General features: G+C 45.7%; 1 protein-coding gene across 3 annotated transcripts in view; it reads right to left on the minus strand.

Annotated features, from left to right (window-relative positions):
- sema4gb (sema domain, immunoglobulin domain (Ig), transmembrane domain (TM) and short cytoplasmic domain, (semaphorin) 4Gb) overlaps positions 1 to 14546 on the minus strand; it is a 199791-nt gene that overhangs the window by 79461 nt on the left and 105784 nt on the right. For all 3 annotated transcript variants that reach the window (XR_010020947.1, XM_063071269.1, XM_063071268.1), the window contains 5 exons: positions 8791 to 8936; positions 6243 to 6305; positions 5593 to 5691; positions 4907 to 4997; positions 265 to 381 (listed from right to left, as the gene is read on the minus strand). Coding sequence is in view for 2 of the 3 variants with exons in the window: in XM_063071268.1 (XP_062927338.1) it covers positions 265 to 381; positions 4907 to 4997; positions 5593 to 5691; positions 6243 to 6305; positions 8791 to 8936 (516 nt within the window). In the remaining variant the exon portion in view is untranslated. The remainder of the gene's footprint in view (positions 1 to 264; positions 382 to 4906; positions 4998 to 5592; positions 5692 to 6242; positions 6306 to 8790; positions 8937 to 14546) is intronic.

Here is a 14546-nt window from a genome sequence, read left to right on the forward strand (position 1 = left end):
GGGAATGGAGGGGGTGGTATGGTATTAATGTAATATTGGTGGAAACTGGGTCGGTACCCACTCATTGCCCAATAGCTCTGTTTGCAAACTGTTGGACTCTTATTGGCATCCTTAGAGAGAGAATGCACTCTACTGAAGGGTCATGACCTAGTTCTCTCTCCACAGATGCTACTTGGCTTCCTACATCTTCTATCTTTGTCGAAGTTTCACATCTTCTCTCAGAAAGATGTTAGCATTACTGAATGACTGAACTGTCCTCCTTACCATTCAACGAGTAAGGAACGGAGTCGTCCATCCTGAACGAACGGTCTTGGAAGTTCCTTTTGATATCCGCCTGTCCGCTGTGGAACCCATAGAGCGTGGCAGTGTAGATTTTATCGTCTGTGAGAAAGCAGAATTTGGACATTTGAATCATTAACAATATTAATGTTCTACTAGAAACTCAAAAACAACTTTAGAAGTGCGTGATTGAACTTGAGAGCTGTAAGGAATAATTCTGGGAATTAGGTGTTCATGAGAGACGGGCAAAGGCTCCTCCAATTTAACCCTTCACTGCCCGTGAAATGCCACGCTATTTCATCCTATCAGGGTGATTCCCTGCGTTCCACCCACTGTGCTCCCCCCCCCCAACGTCTTCTCCCCCACCTTGACCTACACACCTCTTTGTCCCAGTTCTGATGATGGGTCCCAGACCTCAAACAGATGCTGTCTGATCTGCTGAGTTGTTTCAGTTCTTGCTCATTTTATTTCAGACTTCCAGCATCTGCAGCTTTTTAAAAATTAATTGATTGATTGATTTTCACTCCAGCTGGAATCTTCCAGTGACTCACAAACCTGGCATTCTCCCATAAACGTAACCTGTTCTTCCCATATTCCCATTAACTTGTCCCAGATTTTACCACTCACACATGAGGGGCAATTTTCCAGTGGCCATTTAACCTTCCAGCTCGTATGCCATTGAGATTTGGGAAGAAACGGCAGTCCCGGGGAAAGCCACATGGTCCATGTGGACAGCACCAGAGGTCAGGATCAAACCCGGGTCACTGGAACTATTGGGCAGCAGTCCTGACAACTAGTCTAATGTGACAGGGCCTCCCAAACTTATGACCTCTGCCACCAAGTAGATGTTTTCTGCTTGGACTTTAGCAAGGCATTTGACAAGGCTGGTCAGGAAGGTTCAGTCGCTTGGCATTCGGATGAGGTAGTAAATTGGGATAGACGCAGGCTTTGTGGGAGAAGCCAGAGAGTGGCAGTAGATGGTTGCCTCTGACTGGAGGCCTGTGGCTAGTATAGTTTCCCCGGGATTGGTGCTGGGTCTGTTGTTGTTTGTCATCTATATCAACAGTCTAGATGATAATGTGGTTAACAGGATCAGCAAATTTGCAGAGGGACACCAAAATCAGGTGTAGTGGAGAACGAGGAAGACTATGAAAGCTTGCAGTGGGATCTGGACCATCTGGAAAAGTGGCAGGTGGGATCTAATGTAAGTGTGAGGTGTTGCACTGTGGGAAGACTAACCAGGGTAGGTTCTACACGGTGAGCAGTAGGGCACTGAGGAGTGTGGTAGAACAAAGGGATCTGGGAATACAAGTATATAATTCATTGAAAGTCAAGACACAGGCAGGTAGAAAGCGTCTGGCACATTGGCCTTCATAGATCATAAATAGGAGCAGGAGTCGGCCATCTGGCCTGTCGAGCCTGATCTGCCACTCAATAAGATCATGGCTGATCTGGCCATGGACTCATCTCCACCTACCTGCCTTTTCCCCGTAACCCTTAATTCCCCCACGTACTGAGTGAAGGAGTTGAGATGTTATGTTGAAGTTGTTTAAGAAGTTGGTGAGGCCTAATTTGGAGTTGTTTTGGTCACCCACCTATAGGAAAGATGTCAAGAAGATTTACAAGGATGTTGCCAGGTCTGGAGGACCTGAGTTAGAGGGAAAGATTGCACAGGTTAGGACTTTATTCCTTAGAATGTGGGAAGATTTGATAGAGCTATACAAAGTTATGAGGGGTGCAGATAGGTGAAATGTTTAATGGGAATATGCTAGTGACATCTTCACTCAGAGGGTTGTCAGAATGTGGAACGAGTTGCTAGCGCGAGTGCCTGCAAGTCAATTTCAACATTTAAGAGAAGTTTGGATAGGTACATGGATGCTAAGAGTTTGGAGGGCTGTGGTCCCAGTGCAGGTCAGTGTAGGTAGTTTAAATGGCTCAGCATGGACTAGTTGGGCTGAAGGGCCTGTTTCTCTGCTGTAGTACTCTGTGACTGTAAGAAAGGACATGGGCAGCAGGCACAGGCGAACACCACCTGCAGGTTCCTATCTGAGGTTGAAAATCCCTCTCCACTCTTCATTGTGTTGGATTGGAGTTGAAATGGTTGTTTTTCTTGTGCTTAACTTTCTTTACGCTTGCTTATATGTTCATGTAGTTACCTGTTTGTCTGTAAATACTCAGTGAGTTTTCAGTAATTGTAGTAGAGCCGGTTCTGTAGTTTCTCTGCAGCCTGCCACAACACCGAACACGAGAACATAACACCAGAAGACATCTGGAGCAGAATTAGCCTGTTCAGCACATTGAGTCCACTCTGTCAGTCAATCATGGCTGACTTATTTTCCCTCTCAACCCCAGTCTCCTACCTCTTCCACATGTTTGAAGCCCTTACTAACCAAGGATCTAACAATCTTGCTTTAAGTATACCCGATGAGATGGCCTCCACAGTTGTCTGTGGCAATTAGTTCCACAGAACCACCACATTCTGGCTGAAAACGTTCCTCCTTGTTGCTGTTCTAAAAGAACATTCTTTTATTCTGAGTCTCTGCCCTCTGGTCCTAGACTCTCCTGCTACAGAAACATCCACTTCACATCCTCCCTATCTTTGCAACATTCAGTAGGTTTCAAGTCCAGTGAGTACAGGCCCAGAGACGTCAAACACTGTTCATCTGTTAACCTTTTCATTCCCAGGATCATTCTCGTGAACCTGCTCTGGGCCGTCTCCAATGTCACCACACCTTTCTCAGATATGGGGCCCAAAACTGCTCATAAGACTCCAAATACGGTCTGACAAATGCCTTATCCCAGTCCAGTCGAAATGAATGCTTACGTTGCATTTGCCGTTTCTTATTACTAACTCAACCTACAAGTTCACCTTTAGGCAATCGTGCACTAGGACTCCCAAAACCCTTTCCACAGGCTGCCCCTTGTCAGTGAGGTTTCTCTAATCAGTCTAGTTTGAACTAGTTTTTAGTATAATGTGACCACAACTTTTCTCTTTCTCTCCTTTCGCTCTTTTTGGCAGTAGTGAGTTGGTTACTGTTACTTCTTTGTTACCAACCCCAGTAAAATGGCTGTAACCACACATTTCATTCTTGCCTTCTGAAGAAGCTTCTGGACAACATCATCCCTAGATCCAACAGTTGTCACTGACCGAACCCTGGAACTCCCGGCCCAGGAGCACCTCAGGAGCAACCTCACAAGGATGAGGTGAACATGGAAGCTTTAGAGAGGGTGCAGGGGAGATCGATTAGGATGCTGCTTGGATTAGAGAGCACGTCTTACGAGGAGAAGCTGAGTGAGCTTGGGCTTTTCTCGTTGAAGAGGTGACTTGATAAAGGAGTACAGATAAAGAGGCAGAGATAGAGTGGACAATCAATGTATTTTTCCCAGGAGGGCGATGGACAATACCAGAGAACATCCTGTTAAGGTGAGTGGAGGAAAGTTTAGGGGGGGTTATCAGAGGAAGGATTTTTTTAAACAAAGAGTGATGGGAGTCTGGAACGCATTATTGTGAATAGCCGTGGAGTTAGATATATTTGGGGCATTTAAGAGACTCTTAGCTGGACACATGGCAAGCTGTGTGGGAGGGTAGGGTTTGATTGATCATGGAGGAGGTTAGAAGGTCAGCACAATATTGTGGGCCGAAGGGCCTGTACTGTTCTATGCTAAATGTTTAAAGACGCGGTGGTTCAAGGAGGTGGCTCAGCACCATCTTCCCAAGGGCAATCCCGGATGAGCATTAAATACTGCAGGTGACACGGAACCGCTAGCCTAACACTGTTACGGCACCGGTAACTGGGGTTCAATTCCCGCTGCTCTCTGTGAGGTTTGTGCGTTCTTCCTGTGAGCACGCGAGCTCTAGTTTCCTCCCACCTTCCAAAGGTGTACTGGTCAGGGTTAATAAGTTGTCAGTGTGCTACGTTGGTGCTGGAAACGTGGTGACACCTGTGGGCTGCCCCCAGCACAAACCGGAGTAACACACACACACACACACACACACACACACAATGCCGGACGAACTCCAGCACAAACTTCGCTGATTTGATTGACGCAAACTAGGCGTTTCGCTGTGTGTTTTGATGTTTCAATGTTCACGTGACAAATAAAGCTTATCTTTAATCTTTAAGTGCTGGTCCTGTCAATTATAAGCAAAACCTTAAACACAAGGATAAATAAAAATTCATGTGCTTCTAGGTAGGGAGCCACAGATATTGAAACAAGTCCTGGTGAGCTTGGGGAATGTCTGCTACAACTGCTTAAAAGGAATATGAAGCTTAAAGCAGTGCTGGCATACATGGACCTGATTAAACAGAACAGACGTGCTACAGAGACCGAAAGCAGGGGAAGAGGAAATCCACCGCAGCACTACGCGTTCATTTCCATTTTGCACCTTTGTGTGAAGCACAATGGGAGTAACACTTCAGCCGGCAGCTCAGCCCACTCAGAATATCTCCCTGAGTCTCAAGTGCAAGATGAATGCAATTTTACAGCCTTTTATTAAGGGCAGGCACGGCCTGAATTTCTAATTCTTGCTTCCTGGGGCACAATAAAAATTGGTTATCAGTTTTTTCTGACGTAAAACTGAAATACAAAACCACAGCTGAGGATATGAGCAATGATTCACACTCACCGACAATGAGGCCTGTGTATCCGACTGCAGGGTCATAAGGGCATCTCTCTTTTCCCTCAACGGTAGCCGATAGGGTGAAGTTTTTAATCTCCTTTATGGGATGGCGAGGAGGGGCAGAGGAAGGAATAAGATGAAAGTAATCAGTACAACTGGAGATGGAACACTACAGACCCCTCGGCCCACAATGCTGTTCCCATCTTATGACCTACTATGATCAACCTATGATCAGATCTATGATCTATGATTGTGCCCAATCTATCCTTTCCTTCCGAGATAGCCCCTTATTTTTCTATCATCCATGTCCCTATCTGAGTTCCTTAAATGCTTCTAATATTTCTGCCTCTACCGGCAGGATGTACCACACTCCCACCACTCCCCATGTAAAAAAACTTACCCCCATAGTTATGCCCCTCGCTTTAGCCATTTCCTCCCCGAGTGGCTGTCCACTCCATCTCTACTTCTTACCATCTCGTACACCTCTATCAAGTCACCTCTCAACCTCCTTCGCTCCAAAGAGAAAAGATCGAGTTTGCTCAACCTGTCCTCATAAGATACACTCTCTAATCCTGGCATGACTCTGGTAAGTCCCCTCTGCGCCCTCTCTAAAGCTTCCACATCGTCCCTATAGTCAGACGATGTGCGGTGAAAGAGAAGATAATTCTAACAATGCTGGAAGAAATACTTACAACGTAGGCACACAGAGGATGAAATGCATGGGTGCCACAGGTGAATAAATGTGTTCCATTGAATCTTTGCAGAAAACGAATGTAGTTATAACAGTCCATCTATAAAGAGCAGAGACACAATAAGTATAGGTCAGTATTTAACTTTCCAGGAGTTTATCTCAATATGCCACTATTTGTCAGTGACAACTTTCAATTTAAATAATGCTTTTGATGTGCAGAATGTCCCAACATGCTTTAGGGGAGCATCTTAAAGCAAAATTTGACAATAATTATCTGAGGAGGTGCTACAATGGATCAACAGGCCCACGTCAAGGGGTTAGGCTGTAAGGCCCATCCTAAAGCCGAGAAAGGTTTAGGAAATAACTCCAAGGGGCTGAATTGCATCCCAACGAAAATTTCCACAGCTGAGGTCAAATCTGGTATCTGGGAGTGATGGAAAAATTAAAACTAGCGCTGTACAAGAAACCAGAGTCGAACAGAGCTGGAAATCATGTAAGATTTTAACAGCTTATCAAGTGATTGAAAGATACAGGTAAGAAAACACATACAAGAACACTGGATGTGGAGTGGAGGCCGAGCCCAAGCCAGTGTAGTGTGGTGAACAGGTCACAGAAATGCGTAAGCTTACATGGGCTAATCCAGTCCCATACCTCATTGTTCCTTCGCTTATTTCGACAATCCACTCTTTCATTAGGTACGGTTTGCCACTGCACCTGTGAAGACAACGACATCGCAGTAGGTTAGAGCAGCAGGTGAAGATCCCCATGCAGAATTCACTGAGGGACAGCAGCTTGCACCCAACTTCTCAGAGTGTCGACAAACATAGGCTCAGGCCCACTCCCTGGTCAGAGGCACTGAAATGCAGATCACTCTGAGGAGATCTGACAGCCACCCCTTTTCCACACAGGCTGTAGAGGCTGCATCAAATGTCTTCGGGTTCACAAAATGAAAAACCATAAGACAGAAACAGAAATAGGCCACTTGACCCACCGAGTTCATTATGGTTGATTTACTACCCCTCTCCAACCCATTGTCATGCAATCTCCCTGTAACCTTTGATGCCCTGACTAATGAGGAAGCTATCAATCTCTGTTTTAAATATACTAATACTCAATGACTTGGCTTCCACAGCCGTCCGTGGCAATGAATTCCACACACCTGTTGGCTACGGTAATTCCTCCTCATCTCTGTTCTAAGTGGATGTCCTTCCATTCTGAGACTGTGCCCTCTGGTCCTAGACTCCTCCACTATAGGAAACATCTTCTCCACATCCACTTTATCTAGGCTTTTCAATATTCCATAGGTTTCAACGAGATTCCCCCCCCCCCTTCATACCCAGAATTATTCTTGTGAACCTCTTCTGGAATCTCTCCAGTGCCAGCACATCTTTTCTGAATAAGGGGATGAAAATTGCTCACAATACTCCAAGTGCAGTCTGACCAATGCCTTATAAGGCCTCAGCATTACATCCTTGTTCTAGTCTTCTCGAAATTAACGTGAACATTGCATTTGCCTTCTTCTCCACAGACTCAACCTACAAATTAACCTTTAGGGAATCCTGCACGAGGTCTCCCAAGTTCCTTTGCACCTTAGATTTTTGGATTTTCTTTGCCTTTAGAAAACAGAGTATGCCTTTATTTCTTCTATCAAAGTGCATAACCATACACTTCCCTGCACTATATTCCATCTGCTCCTTCTTTGCCCATTCTCCTAATCTGCAGAGCCCCTGCTTCCTGAACACTATCTGTCCCTCCACCTATCTTCCTATCATCTGCAAACTTGGCCACAAACCTGTCAATTCTGTCATATAAATCATTCACGTATAGTGTGAAAAGAAGCGGTCCCGATATGGACCCCTGCGGAACACCACTACTCACCGGCAGCCAACCAGAATAGGTCCGTCCCCTTTATTCCCACTCCTGCCAATCAGCAAGTCTTCTATCCATGCCAGGATCTCTCCTGAAATATCATGCCTCTTATCTTGTTTAGCAGCCTCAAGTGCGGCAGCTTGTCAAAGGCCTTCTGAAAATCCAAATAAACACCATCCACCAATTCTCCTTTGTCTATCCTGCTTGTCATTTCTTCAAAGAATTCCAACAATTCTTCAAAGATTTCCTGTTGAGGAAACCATGCTGACTTTGGCCTATTTTATCATGGGCCTTCAAATACCCCGAAACCACATGCTTAGCATTCGACTCCAACATCTTCTCAACCACTGAAGACAGGCTACATGGCCGGCAATTTCCTTTCTTCTGCCTCTCTCCCTTCTTGAGCTTGGAGTGACATTTGCAATTTTCCCATCCTCTGGAACTATTCTAGTATCTAACAATTCTTGAAAGATGCCTCCACAATCTTTTTAGCTACCTATTTCTGAACCTGGGGTGTAGTCCATCTGGTCCAGGTGACTTATCTACCTTCAGCTTCCAAAGGACCTTCTTCTTAGTCACAGCAACTTTACTCACTTCTACATACTTCCAGCATACTTTAGTGTTTTCCACAGTAAAGACTAATGCAAAATACTTAATAAGTTAGTCAGCCATTTTTTTGTCCCCCATCTGCAGCATCATTTTCCAGTGGTCCGACATCCATTCTCATCCCTCTTCTACTCTTTACATGTCTGAAAAAACTTTTGGTATCCTCTTTTATATTATTGGCTAGCTTAACTTCATATTTCATCTTTTATCTCCTAATGACTTTAATTGCCTTCTGTTGGTTCTGTTGAACGTAAAAGCTTCCCAAGCCTCTAGTACTGCCTAATTTTTGCTCTATTGTATGCCCTCTCTTTGGCTTTTATATTGTCTTTGATTTCACCTGTCAGCCACGGTTGCCTCATCCTCCCTTTAGAATACTTCTTCAACTATGACCACTATCTCCTAAGGATTCCCTTACCTTAGGCTCCCTAATCAAAAAGTGCATGAGGTCAGTTCTCGAAAAGGAATTCATTCTTTGCCAACAAACAGCACGATTCAGTGCGAGAAGCTGGCACACCATTGCTGCTCCCAGTGAGGTGTAAGCAAGAGACACAGGCCTTGTTAGCGATGTCCAAACTCAGTGAGAACGCTCAAAAGCGCCTCGGTCTGCAGAGCAAGGACACTGGAGTGGGACTGATTGGAGAGTTCCTCTAACAAGGCTGGCACACTCAAAAAGGGCCAGGAGCCTTCTCCCGCACATTGCGATTCTGTGAAACGTGATCCTTACCATTTTCATGGACTTGTCATTGATGTCTTCCGTATTGAGAGCAAAGATGGCCTCTCTTGCTCCAACATAAAGGACCCCCTGTTCCTCCTCAAGCCAGAAGGTTGTGTAGTTGTACACGCTGTGACTGAATCGTTTGTAATGCAAATCTAAAGGAGACAAAAAAAATGTTTTCTGAAGAATGATTTTCACTCTGCATATCAGGAGCATGCACAACAATGGATATAGTGGCAATAGAGTCAGAGAGTGGAATCAGGCCATTCAGCCCAACTGGTCCATGCCAAACTATCCCATTTGCTCACATTGAGCCCCTATCCCGCTAAGCCTTTCCTATCCACGTACCTGTCAGAATGAAAATATCATCACCGGCATGTCATCAAATTTGTTGTCTTTGCAGCAGCAGTACAATCAATATAAATAGGAAAAAATATGCAAATTACAAGAAATATATATACACACAGTTAGATTAAATAAGTAGTGCAAAAATGGAAAGTAAAAATTCATGAGGTAGTGTTCAACATCCATTCAGAAATCAGAGTTTTAAGTTTTTCAATCCAAGTGTCTTTCAAACGTCGCTAATGTACTGCTTCAACCACTTCCACTGGCAGCTCGTTCCACGTGTTCACCATCCTCCACATGAAGAAGTTGCCCCTTTCCTTCGGGTCCCTCTCAAATCTTTCCCTTCTCACTGAAACCTATGGCCTCTATTTGATATCCTTTCTCTGGACAAACGACTGTGAGGATTCACCATCTTATTTGGTGATTAGCGGTCAAAAGCTACCAGAGCAAAGCAAGGCCTCACCTTCCCTCTGTCTTGTTCCGCCATATTCCAGCCTCCCCCGGGATCCATAAAGTATGACTATGTCTTACCCGCATTAATTCTGTTACCCCAGTACTTGTGCCTTATAACAATCTATCAAGCTCGAGGTTCAATTCAACTCTTGAGCCTCTGCCAGAGTTCCAGATTCCCAAATTCCTCTGTGTGCTTCCAGGCATCATTTTGAAACTGCCCGGCTTTGATTTCCGCTCCTAGGGGAACTACATTTTCTCCATGTTCTTCAATCATTCAGCGGACCCTGGATTCGATGTTCTGGAGAGAAGGTTAATTCCAAATTCTGGCAGTTGTCCTGAACTGCTGGCGTGCTGTCTCGAGAGACGAGAAGGAGGGGAAGTGGTAAACACAGAGCATTCTGGGAAGGGACTGCAGGGAAAGTGAGCAGCTTCGAATGCAATTACAAAGAAACATGGCAACAACTACATTTTTTCAGCAGTCTGAGGAGATTTGCTGCGTCATCAGAGACTCTAGCAGGTTTCTACAGATGTACCTTGGAGAGCATTCTGACTGGTTGCATTCCCGTCTGGTCATTGCACAATGCCCATGTCAGAAAGAGCACAGAGGGTAGAAAAGCCAGCCACCTCTGTGTTGGACAATAGTCTGACCAACATGGAGGACATCTTCAATAGAGGATGTCTCAAGATGGTGGCAATCACTATGAAGGGACCTCCCCATCCAGGACAAGCCCTCTTCTCATTACCACCGTCAGAGAGGAGATTGAGGAACCTGAATACCCACACTCACTGTTTCAGGAACAGCTTCTTCCTCTCCACTATCACACACGTACATAGCTCATGTTCACCACACACGCACACAGTCCTTGTTCACACATACACAGTCCCTGTTCACACCTACACAGTCCTTGTTCACACATACACAGTCCCTGTTCACACATACACAGTCCTTGTTCACCACACGTATACAGGCCCTGTTCACCACATCTACACAGTCCCTGTTCACCACACACCTACACAGCCCCTGTTCACCACACACGTACACAGTCCCTGTTCACCACATCTACACAGTCCCTGTTCACCCCATGCACACAGTCCCTGTTCACCATATCTACACAGTCCCTGTTCACCACACACCTACACAGTCCCTGTTCACCACATGTACCCAGTCCCTGTTCACCACACGTACACAGTCCCTGTTCACCATATCTACACAGACCCTGTTCACCACACACCTACACAGTCCCTGTTCACCACATGTACACAGACCCTGTTCACCATACCTACACAGCTCTGTTGACCACTCTGAGCAGACCGCATGAAAAACCAGAAGTAACTGACTAAGCAGTTTAAAAACCAGGCAAACCAGGGCACGTAAGAGCAGAGGAAGCAGAGACGTTGTCAGATGTGGAGCCATTTATAATATATCATCAGTACCATTGCTGTTTTTGGGGAAAGAGAGATTTTGATCAGTTAGGTAAGTGGGCCAAGGAATGACAAATGCAGTTTAATTTGTGAGATGTTACATTTTGGGAAGATAAATGAGGGCAGGTCTTTCACAGTGAACCATGGGGCCTAGGGGATTGCTGCAGCAGAGAGAGACCTATGCTTACAAACACGTGGTTCTCTGACATTGGCATGTCGGAGAGGACAGTGAGAAAAGTGTTTGGCACACTGGCTAGCCTTCACCAGTACAGGACTTTGGACACTCTGTTGAACAAGACATTGATGAGGCCACATGTGGAATACTGGGTCCAGTTTTGGTCGCCATGCTGTAGGAAAGATGCTATTAAGTTGGAAACAGGTCAGAGGAGATTTACAAGGATGATGCCAGGACCTGCAGGACTGAGCAGAGCGGAATGGAACTTATTCTTTAGAGCACAGGAAAATGAGGATCTTACTGAAGTGTACACATCATGAGGCTCTAGAAAGGGTGAATGATCGCAGGATTTTTTCCCCGGGGTTAGAGAATCAAGAACTAGAGGACATAGCTGAAGGTGAGAGGGCAAGTTTCTCACCCAGAAGGTGGTCCGTATACAAATGAGTTGTCAGGGATAGTGGCTGAGGCAGGTACATACACAACTTTCAAAAGGTGCTTGGGCAGGAAAGGGTGAGGCATATATGGGCCAAGTGCTGGCAAATGGGACTGGCTCAGATGGGAACGTCGGTCAGAGCGGAAAGGCCGAGATGCAAAGTGTTCACCTCAGACTCTCTCATATCCCCGAATCTTGCAGGAAGGTGTTATGAAGCGTGACTGGCGAGTCATTACTTCAAACCAGTGAATCTGACTTTACAGTCAGTTTGTGGCAAGTTCTGTTAACAGAGGCAGAGAGGTATTTCAGTGAAGGAGAAAGATGTTTATCAGCAGCAGTGAACTTGCCCAGTAATAGAACTTCCTCACTACTTCGTGTGACAGATCGCTTAAACAAAAGCAAAGGTGAAATGAAGAAAGGTCCCGGTTTGAAACGTCAACTGTTTATTCTGTTCCATGGATGCTGCCTGGCCTGCTGAATTCCTCCCACATTTTGTCTGTGTCAGCTCCTGCAGACTCTCTTGTGTTGAGGAAATTCTTTGCTATGTCACATAATTTGTAGCTCTGTATGCAAAGGTCAGTTGATGCGTGGGCAGTTACTTATTTTGAAGATGAGATTGATAATACGGGTGGAGCACCCCTTCTCTGAAAATACTAAATCCGAAAACCTCCACAAGTGAAGAAGGCACACCACTGGTTGTGTTTCATCTAGAGCTTCAGGACCCTAGCAGATTTCTACAGACGTACTGTGGAGAGCATTCTGACTAGCTGCATCACTGTCTGGTGTGGAAGCATCAATGCACAGGATCGGAAGAAGCTGCATAGGGTTGTAAACGGAGGCAGGTCCGTCGTGGGCACAGGCTTCGCCGCATCGAGGGCATCTTCAGAAGGCAATGCCTCAAAAAGGCCTTCAGGACCCTCCCACCCAGGACACGCCCTCTCCTCATTGCTACCATCAGAAGGGAGGTCCAGGAGCCTGAAGACACACTCTCAATGGTTTACGAAGAACTCTTTTTGCATTACATATTTCTTATACTGTAGTAATTTAGTTTTGTTTTTCAGATTACAATGTGCTGCTGCCACAAATATCACATTTCACAACATCCGTCAGTGATATTACTTACATTCCGATTCTGGTCCCCATGTTTTTCTCTCCACCACCAGATTTCTGAACACCACCTCACAATTCTACTCTCTTTTCCACTGATTAATTATTTATTTTTTTATATTTCTTCTTGTAATTTTACTAATTTTTGACATGCTTCCCCGTACTGCTGCTGCAAAACAACAAATTTCAGGACACGTGTGAGTGACAGTCGGTGTGATTCCGATTCTCGCCGGTATAAAGGACGAGAGCAGCAGGACCCGCATTTCTGTAGCACCGACACCATCCGTCCACACTGAAGCAGCGAAGAGCCAAGGACGCATTGTCACGGTTACAACGTAGGGAACAGTCCTACAGCATCTTGTGTGTGTGAAGCAGACACAACAATGCATATTGATCATGGAGTGATACAGAAGGAGGTATTTGGCCCATCGAGTTCATGCCATCCCATCAACTCCATTCCACCAATTATTCCCCTGTAACCTACTTTCTCCCACCCGCCCGTCAGCTCCCCTCTGGAACTGCCATTTACACACAAGGGGCAATGTACAGCAGCCAATTAACCTGCTAGAGCATTCTGGGAGCAAACAGGAGGGGTCATGGGAGACCCACAGAGTTACAGGGGGACGGTGCAAACTGCACACAGACAGTGGTGGGGGTCAGAATTGAACCCAGGTCTCCGGAGCTGTGCAGCAGAACTACCAGTCACTGAACCGAATTGATAGCAATAATGTTGAAATAACCCTGAGCATCAGACATTGGTCCATGGGTTCGATTCAAGCTTCTCTACAAATGCCGCAGCTGCACAACAGAGTCACCAAGGGAGAAAGCACAAAAGCATGCCTTTCGGCTCACTGCCTTCACACCAGCCAGCGAGTATCCATTTACTTTAATCCCCTAATATCCCCATTGATTTCCCTCAGATGCTTCCCCAGGGCAAATGACACCGGCCATTTAAATTGGAACATAGAAGGTGGAACAGTACAACACAACACAGGCTCTTTGTCCAACTGCATTCACCCCAGTCATTATTATTAACCACCCACTGAGCCTGGGTCACTGGCACCGTACGCTAACTGCTATACCTCTTACCAGCCCAAACAGCAGCCCGCTGGAATGCACTTCTCCTTAATCGCATCTCCGAATCACAGCTGGCAAACTAGAATCACAAAACGATTCCATCTAACTGACTGATCCAAATTATTTCATAGCTTTGTTGTGCTCAGCTGCACAAAGAATAACAAACAAGAGAAAATCTGCAGACACTGGAAATCCGAGCAACACACACAAAACGCTGGAGGAACTCAGCAGGCCAGGCAGCATCTGTGGGAAAGAGTAAACAGTCGATGTTCTGGGCTGAGACCCTTTGTCAGGACCGGAGAAATAAAAGAGAAGTCAAAGTAAGAAGGTGGGGGCGGGGGGGGGGGGCGTGGGGAGGGAGAAACACAATGTGACAGGCGAAACCAGGCAAACAGGAGGGGTGAAGTAAAGAGCTGGGAACTTGACTGGTGAAAGAAATAAAGGGGGAATCGGATGAGAGAAGAAAGGGAAGGGAGAGGAGCAGCAGATGGAGGTGATGGGCTGGTAAGGAGATAATATGAGGGAGGGAAATGGAACAGATAGATGCCCCCTTAGAACAAATGATGAAGAATTTCTTTTGCCAGAGGGTGGTGAGTTGGTGGAATTCATTGCCACTGACTCCAGAGAAGGCAAAGTCATTGGGTATATTTAAAACAGAGGTTGACCGGTTCTCAAAGGTTATGGAGAAAAGGCAGGAGAATGGGATTGAGAGGGAAAATAAATCAGTCATGATCGAATGGTGGAGAAGACTCG

Source organism: Mobula hypostoma, chromosome 19 (assembly GCF_963921235.1).
Source record: "Mobula hypostoma chromosome 19, sMobHyp1.1, whole genome shotgun sequence".
Lineage (NCBI taxonomy): Eukaryota > Metazoa > Chordata > Chondrichthyes > Myliobatiformes > Myliobatidae > Mobula > Mobula hypostoma.